The sequence below is a fragment of the Pantherophis guttatus genome, chromosome 14, assembly GCF_059756535.1.
Source record: "Pantherophis guttatus breed Tessera chromosome 14, ASM5975653v1, whole genome shotgun sequence".
Classification (NCBI taxonomy): domain Eukaryota; kingdom Metazoa; phylum Chordata; class Lepidosauria; order Squamata; family Colubridae; genus Pantherophis; species Pantherophis guttatus.
In genome coordinates, this window is record NC_142076.1 from 5,052,383 (window position 1) to 5,061,226 (window position 8,844).

An 8,844-nucleotide genomic window follows, 5' to 3' on the forward strand; every position below is an offset into this window, starting at 1 on the left:
CTCCAGAACCAGAGCCTTCCAAACAGATTATTATTGTTGTTACAAGCAATATTTCCATAATAGCTTCCTTTCTTCCTGAAAGAAATCAGTGCACAGAACAAGCCCATGTTCAAAAATGCATCAATAATACAACCAGTAAAGGAATCAAACTTTAAAATAAGCTTACTGTGTTTCCCCCAAAATAAAACCCTGTCTTATATTTTTTTGAACCCCGAAATAAGCGCTTGGCCTTTTTTGAGGGGATGTCTTATTATTTTGGGACAGGTGGAGCAAGACGGGGCTCCTCTTGCCGTCTTACCTGATTTCCAGCTCTGTCCCCCTAACCCTAACCAGAGGAAATGGCAGGGACCAGCTGTGCATGCTGTTAAATATTTTTAGGGAGGGCTTATTTTCAGGGGGTGGCACATGCGCTCAAAAGCCTGATTGGGCTTGTTATCAGGGGATGTCTTTATTTGCAGGGAAACGGTACTTAAAACAGAAAATCAAGTTGAAGGCAATCTAAAGACTGTCTTCTCTCAAAGAAATTAGGACTAGTTCAGGGGTCAGCAACCATAAACATCCAAAGAGCCATTTGGACCTGTTTGCCACAGAAAAGAAAACACCAGGAGCCACAAAACCCTTTTGACATCTAAAATGAAGATAATGATGCATATATTGTTTTTTACCTTTATCCTATGTATAAAAAAACTATAGTGTGTTGCATTTATGTAATCAATGAACTGCTACAGAGAAAACAAATTTTTATTTCTGCATGCAACAAAAACATTTTGAACTCATTTTGGTGGTTGTGACGCATGTTTTGAGCGACAGGGAGCCGAAGCAGAGGGATGAAAGAGCCACATGCGGCTCCAGAGCCACGGGTTACAAACCCCTGGACTAGTTCTTGCCTAGCATCGTAGTCGGTTTCTATTTTTTGAACCTTGTCTCTCTTCTAGGCGACACCTTGTTTGTGGCTGGCTGTGGAAAGTTCTTTGAAGGAACGCCAGAAGAAATGTACAGAGCTTTGATTGAGGTCTTGGGGCGCCTCCCTCCTGAAACGGTATTTTTGTATAAATACAAATGTGGGTGGCCCCCCCCCCACAAAGACAGTGAGCTAGATGTATCTTCTTCTTCTAGTGCCCTATCCATCATCGGACATTGGTGATCATGTTGGCGATCCTATTTTTATCAACAGCCACGAAAAAATGCTGCTGAGTTTTATCCAAACCGGTCCCTTAGATTTAAATGATGTTCTTCTTCTGCCTGGACCTCGTTTGCCTTCAGTCTTTCCTTGGAGAATTAAGTGAAGGATGCTGTATTTTTCTGGGTGTCTCATCACATGTCCAAAATATTCTAACTTTTGCTTTTTAATGGCTTTGATGATTTCCCTTGGCTTTCCCAGGCAGCTTATCACCACCTCATTTCTGATTTTGTCAACATACGTAACAGCTGGATTTATACAGCATTCTAAAACCTGGACTAGCAAAACAGAGTTTTCTACCAGTCCCAATCGTACAAGGCCAAATGTATCCCTCCCTGGCCTCCTAAGACCTCCCACCCTGTTTTAAGCAATTGAGGCAAATAACATTGTCAAATCTATAAAGATCTGTCATTAATTTGCAATTGTTAAAATAATATTTTGGAAAGCATCTGGTGAAGCATCAGACCTGCAGTTTGGTGCCTTCTAATGTTCTCTTTTTCTGCTTCTTTTGCTTGCTAGAAAGTCTACTGTGGCCACGAATATACCATCAACAACTTAAAGTTTGCCCGGCATGTGGAACCAAATAATGCTGCCATCCAACGAAAGCTATCATGGGCAAAGGTAAGATAGTTTGCACTTTCCTTCCTTGGGGGAAAAAAAAGGACTGGTTCCTAAGAGGTTTTGGCTTGCTCTCTTTGGCTGTAGGAAAGTCCCATTTGAATTTCCCCAATGCATTAATGTAGCAGTTGAGAGTAGTGCAGTGGCCTAGAAATGGAGCTCTCGCCTCACAATCAGGAGGCTGTGAGTTCAATCCTAGGTAGAGGCAGATAATTCTCTCTCTGGGCACGATGAGAATAGGTCTGCTGAATATAACTCCGCGTTGGCAACAGGGAGGGCCAGTAAACACTCAGTTCCCTTCAGTTGCCCAGACTCCACCCTGCAAGGGATTATGGCAGTGGTGAAATGTAAAATTTGTTACTACCGGTTCTGTGGGCGTGGCTTGGGGGGGGGGTAATATGACTGAGTGGGCTTGGCAAGCTTTTTTTTTTTCTTTCTTTTAAAACCATTTTTTCTACAACCTCTTCCAGCTGACTTGCCTGATCGGCAAAGGCTTTTTTTTTTACTTTTAAAAGCATTTTTTTCGGCCAAAGAGGTTGTAGAAAAAATGCTTTTAAAAATAAAAGAAAAAGCCTCTGATGATTGCGTGGCTCAGCTGGGCATGGGGGCGGGCAGGGATTTTTGCTACCGGTTCTCCGAACCACCCGCCGCCATCACTACCGGATCGAGTGATCTGGTCCGAACCGGGAGCATTTCACCCCTGGATTATGGGGTCATTAAAAGGAGATGGTGATGATGGTGATGATGATGATTAATGTAGCAGTTGACCATCGCAGCCCTCTGACTGGCCTTCTTGTCATGGTTTTTCCGGATTTGTTTAGGGCCCTGGCAGAAATGTCTGGTCCTTCTGCTGGGAAGGGAAAAAATGTTAATGCCCACAACCGGTGCAGCAGGTTATCTCTGATGCAGTTGCACAGTAGGTGTGTCCTTCAAGGATCCGTCTGTCTGTTGGGAGTTTTCTCCAGCTCTTCCCTTCTTTTTTTGTAGGCCAAATATGATGGAGGGGAGGCAACCATCCCATCCACCATCGGCGAAGAATTCACATACAACCCGTTCATGAGAGTGAGGTAATTTCCCTGTGGTGGGATGGTGGTGGAGAGACCGCTGTTTCACCAACTGGTTTGAAAAAAAGGAAGCTGCCCCCTGACACTCAACATCGGGTCATAAACCAATGATCCCTACTATAAAGTTTCCGAAAGATGCCCAAACTAATTCATGAGCCACGAGCCAAACTTCAAAAGAAATACAGTCATTTATTAGGAGCACCATTTCAGCAATATTCCGATGCAGTTAGAACTGCACGTCCCACGTAGATTTACGTTCCCCTATAAACCTGTCTCTCCCCTCCTCCCTGGCCGTGTCATAAATCACATTCTCCAATTAACCACTTTGGCTGGCTGTGAAACCCAGCACTCCTACTGATTGCTGTGGAATGTAGTTTCAGTTAGGGAAATCAGCTCCATCAGTTCTCCCTCCCTCCTGGTCATGGCAACTTGAAAGCTTTGCAAGTTGACATTCGGCTCCCCTCACTTCCCGAGAGCGACCTGCGCAAAGCAAAACAATTTGAGTACAGATGTAGAGTTTAGGGACGCGACCCCCGCCCCCCCAGCTAGCAGATAGAGCATAGTTCTTTTATTTCAGCCTCAAATATAGGAAAACTGTTTTGAAAAATGTTAATAACCAATACAAACAATAAATCCAGTGGATATAAAAAGCCTACACACACACATACACACATACACACACGTTAAAAGTGTCAGGTTTTTGAGATGTAAAATAATCAGAGATAAACCATTCCAGAATTCCATCCACCTTTAACATAATGTATAATTATATTATACATTATATTATATAATGTATAATATGTACCATTCAAATGAAAAACAAACTCAACTCTTCTAGGGGGTTAAAAAAATAACAATAATAATCTTTCAATGATATGGTGGCCTAAAGCTCCACATCTCGTAATAAATAGGGATGCAGCTGTGTTCAGAATTAACCAAACACGTTCAAACTCGTGGAGTCCTCGACGTACGACCACAATGGAGGCCAAAATTTCAATTGCTAAGTGAGACATGTATCGAGTTGTGCCTCATTTTACAACCTTTCCGGCCACAGTTGTTAAGTTGATAAGTTAGTAACCCCGGCTGTTAAATGAATCTGTCTTCCCCCATCAACTTTGCTTGTCAGAAGATCAACAAAGGGTGATCCCATGACCTTGGGATACAGCAACTGTCATATATGTGAGTCAGCTGTCACGCATCCGAATGTAAATCACGTGACCATGGAGATTCTACAACGGTCATTAAGTGTGAAAAGTGATCATAAATCACTTGTTACAGTGCCGTTGTAACTTCAAACAGACTGTTGTAAGTCGAGAACTACTGTTCCATCAAGACGTTTTATCTCTTAAAGCAGTGTTTCTCAACCAGTGTTTCTCAGCGCTGGCTGGGGGATTCTGGGAGTTGAAGTCCACCCATCTTCAAGCTTCCAAGGTTGAGAAACACTGTCTTAAAGAGACCACATAGATCAGTGATGGCGAGCCTTTTCGGCACCGAGTGCTCAAACCGGAACATGCGTGCATGCGTGCACCAGCCAGCTGGTCTTCGGGTTTCTGGCACGCGCATACACGCCAGCCAGCTGGTCTTTATGGGCACTGGAGTGCCGGAAAATAGCTCAAAAAACAGTCCAGAAACAGGCCATTTTCAGGCTGTTTTCCAGGCCGTTTTCAGGCCGTTTTCTGGGCTGTTTTTTGGGCCATTTTGGACGGCCTCAAAACAGCCCAAAAAACAGCCTGAAAATGGCCTGAAAAACAGCCCAAAAATGGCCTGAACATAGTCCATAAGACAGCCGGATAAATGGCCTGGTTTTTTGGCCATTTTTTTGGCCGTTTTCAGGCTGTTTTCTGGTGCTCCGGTGCCCGCGAAGATCAGTTGGGGCGCAGAAACCAGAAGAGCAGCTGGCAATGGCACGTGTGCCCACAGAGAGGACTCTTGTATGCCACCTTTGGCACGCGTGCCATAGGTTCGCCATCACGGACAGAGAGGGATCTCCTACAGAGAAATGCCCACAATTTAGTCCTTCTGGTCTCGTAGTGGTGCACCCATCACCCCTGGAACCGAGTCAACCCCTTCCTTCCTTTTTTTAAATATATGTTTTATTTGTAGTTTCCCCCCTTCTTCCTGATCATCCATCCCCCTCTTCTCTTCCCACCTTTCCCAGCATTTCCCAGTAAGGAAGTTACTCTTCTGTGTTTTATTACAGTGTTTCTCAACCTCAGCAACGTTTAAGATGAGTTGTTCTGATCCAGCTCCCCAAACACGACAAACCTCCTGTAGTTGAAGCAATGATTCCTTTATTAGGAGCAAAAGTTTCTCTCTCAACGCAGGCCAACAAGTCCAACCGGCCAGAAGGCCCCCTGCCTTTATCCCCAGAGCTAGGGTGGGACTTTTCTAGCAGCGGTGGCTCTTCCGTCTCGAGGACCGGCCCATAGATTTCCACTGCTCTCCTCTCCTCTGCCTTCTGCACATCTGCGCGTCAGGCACCGGGCCCATCTGTTCCTCCTCTTCCTCATCAGCCGCCTCCAGAGCTGGGGGCTGTTGATTCTCCATCTGAGGGCTGACAGACGGCCCTCCGCCTCTGTCTCTCTCTCTCTGCCAGCTCCATTCCCTCTTCCCCCTCGGAGCTCCCAGGTTGCCTTGATGCTGACCCTGACTCCCATGCCTCCTCCTCCTTCTCTGATTCGGCTGCTGGAGGGGCCGGTGGCCAACAGTCCACAACACATGTGGACTTAAATTCCCAGAATTCCCCAGCCAGCTACCGGTACACAGCTGGGGAATTCTGGGAGTTGAAGTCCACACATCTTAAAAACTGCTGATGTTGAGAAAAGCTGTTCTATTACATCAATAAAGATAAGTTAAGTGTTTGCTGAATCAAGTACCTCACAGCATTTTGCTGTCCTGTGGGGCTAGGGACCCAACCCAGAAAGGAATAAGAAGCATCCCCTGGCTTATGAATTGCTGTAGCCTCCCCTGCCCACTGGACCTGGGGGGATTCTGGTAATTAATCAGTCCAACCCATGGAGGCTGCCAAGTTAGGGAAGAGTTCTTGAATATGCTGAAAAACCTCTTTTAACTCCCAGGTTCCCCTAATGGAGAGGTCAGCAACCTGCGGCTCTGGAGCCGCATGTGGCTCTTTCATCCCTCTGCTGTGGCTCCTTGCCGCTGGTCGGCTCCACAATTGATAGGGCTTTCAGTTAGGACAGGGAGAGGAAAAAGGACGCTGCGCTAGGAGGAGACTCTATGGTGGGGGAACAAGACTTCCGGTCGGCTCCAGAATTGAAGAGGGGGGCTTCCGGTTAGGACCTTTGTGGCTCTTTGAGTATTTAAGGTTGCCGACCCCTGCCCTAATGAGTCTTTTTTTCTTTCTGGACAGAGAAGCAACAGTGCAGCATCATGTCCGGGAAACGGATCCTGTTCGGACCATGGGAGCTATCCGCAAAGAGAAGGACAGCTTTAAAGTGCCGAAAGATTAAACGAACCAGATCCCCTGCTGCTTTTCTTTTCTCCTTTTCTTTTTTTTTCTGTTATTCAGTTCAGGAAATTGGTGTTTTCATTGTTGCGTTTTAAATTGAGTTCATTCGCATTATGGAATTCAGTAGGGGGAGGTGGAAAAAAAAGAAAAGTCACCAAAGCACTTTGCCGTTTAAAGAAAAAAAAATTAATTATTCTTGTGCCCTTGGGACTCAGCTGATTATTATTATTATTTGTATTATTATTATTATTATTTTTAGCGTGATGCACGGAAGTGGTATGGATGTCTCTGCGGGGAGCAGAGGATTCTGTGGGTTTTTGTCACGGACACATCTTGTTTGCCCCATTGGCTTTCTGGGAAGGCGACTTGGGACCTTCTCTGCCTCTTGAGTCAAAATGCACATTTGAAAGGCTCTGCGATTTCCCTTAAAACTTCAAAACGAACCTTTCCAACCTGCCAAAGAGAGTTTTCTGCTGTTCTTAAACGCTCCTTTCATCTAAACCAGAGGTCTTCAAACTTGGCAGCTTTAAGACTTGTGGACTTCAACTCTCAGAATTCTCCAGCCAGCACAGCTGGCTGGAGAATTCTGGGAGTTGAAGTCCACAAGTCTTAAAGCTGCCAAGTTTGGGGACCCCTGATCTAAACATTTGCAATCCGCATATGCTCTTTCGCACGTGAGCAACGCCCGTTCCCCTGAGCGCATGTGCCCGTCTCTCAGGAAACTAAAGCAGCGGGCTGGGAAAGCCAAGGAGGAGAGGCAGCGTTACAGGAGAAAGTAAATAGAGGCATTTGTATATCTTTAAATAGGAAAATGGTTATTGTTTTAACAGCACAGCACTTTAAAAAGGAAAAAACAAAACAAAAAAAAAACAAATCTTAAAATCTATTTTAACCGGTCATGGCTTCAACTAGAAGTGATTAGCAACTTCGTTAAATATCCTCGGCGCTCTGGAAAAACTCTGAATTTTCAGAGAGATTCCTTTGCATGCCGGGGAAGTAGTGACAGTAGAAAAATGGGCATGTTCTTTCTTTCTTTTTGCTTTATTTAAGCCGCCACGGCAGAGCTGCACTTGCAAAGCCTTCGTTGTAGACCGCCTCCTTCTTAAGCTTGAATTGTCATTTCCCGTTGATTCAGCTAATGTACATGTAAATAAATATTCTATCTAATAAATATTACTTTAAGAGATTAAGACCGTCATTGAAAACCGTCATTACCAAAGGAAAGATAAGTCTGTCCAATGTCAAATTCTCAGGATGCCTTGTTAAAAATGTCATTTCCTCTGCACTGAACGTTACAATGCGACTTCCCTTGAGTTTGCACTGGCTGTGAACAAAAAGGTGATTTGGGTTTTTTTCCTCCAACCTCCTCCAAAACTTCAAGATGTTTTACAGATGGAACAGATCTTTTTTTCCTGAACTTTTTCTAACCCTTCGTGAAATTACCGGAGTGACTTGTACTAAATAACAACAAAGGAGCACCTCTTTTAACTTTGGAAAATGAAAACAATCTTAGGGCATCGCTAGGAGTTTTCACAATAGTGTTGGTTTTGAAAGCTAAGTTGGGTTGAGAAGGTGTACGATCCTATTCTATAATACATGGACAGAAGATATACATGCATCCAGTTTTGGTCACCACAATGTAAAAAAGATGTTGAGACTAGAAAGAGTGCAGAGAAAAGCAACAAAGATGATTAGGGGACTGGAGGCTAAAATAGATGAAGAACGGTTGCAGGAACTGGATATGTCTATTTTGATGAAAAGAAGGACTAGGGGAGACGTAATAGCAGTCTTCCAATATCTCAGGGGCTGCCCCAAAGAAGAGAGAGTCAAGCTATTCTCCAAAGCACCTGAGGGCAGGACAAGAAGCAATGGGTGGAAACTAATCAAGGAGAGAAGCACCTTAGGAGAAATTTCCTGACAGTCAGAACAATTAACCTCCAGAAGTTGTAAATGCTGGAAGTTTTAAAGAAGAGATTGGATAACCATTTTTCTGAAGTGATGTAGGGTTTCCTGCCTAAGCAGGGGGTTGGACTAGAAGACCTCCAAGGTCCCTTCCAAATCTGTTATTCTATTCTATTCTATTCTATTCTATTCTATTCTATTCTATTCTATTCTTATTCTATTCTATTCTATTCATCACCAGAAAACCAAGCTTGAGAAGTAAAAAAAATATATATCTCAGAAGAAAGCAGCGGTCAGCTATCTCCACGTGATTGCCAAAACTACCTGAAACAAGGACGTGAACTGAGACTCTACAAAGAGTGCAGAGAAAAGCAACAAAGAAAGGATTTGCAGGATAAATCATACGAGGAACAGTTAAGCAAAGGATGTCTAGCCTGAAGAGGCTATATGAAGAGGATTAGGGATGACATATGATAGCTGTCTTCCAGTACTTGAGGGGCAATCACAGAGAAGGTTAACCAGCACTTGAGGCCAAAGAAGAGAGATCCAATTTAGAACTAAGGAGAAATTTCCTGACAGATTGAATAATTTGATCGAATAATGTTGAGACT

The 8,844-nt window shown here is 44.1% G+C and overlaps 1 protein-coding gene across 3 annotated transcripts in view; it reads left to right on the forward strand.

Annotated features, from left to right (window-relative positions):
* The window catches only part of HAGH (hydroxyacylglutathione hydrolase), a 32,487-nt gene extending 26,140 nt beyond the window's left edge, over window positions 1-6,347 (forward strand). For all 3 annotated transcript variants that reach the window (XM_034420546.3, XM_034420547.3, XM_087878509.1), the window contains exons 6-9: window positions 936-1,039; window positions 1,700-1,801; window positions 2,786-2,865; window positions 6,233-6,347. In XM_034420546.3, coding sequence (XP_034276437.1) covers window positions 936-1,039; window positions 1,700-1,801; window positions 2,786-2,865; window positions 6,233-6,332 — 386 coding nt within the window. In that variant the 3' untranslated portion in view covers window positions 6,333-6,347. The remainder of the gene's footprint in view (window positions 1-935; window positions 1,040-1,699; window positions 1,802-2,785; window positions 2,866-6,232) is intronic.
* Window positions 6,348-8,844: the final 2,497 nt, after the last annotated feature.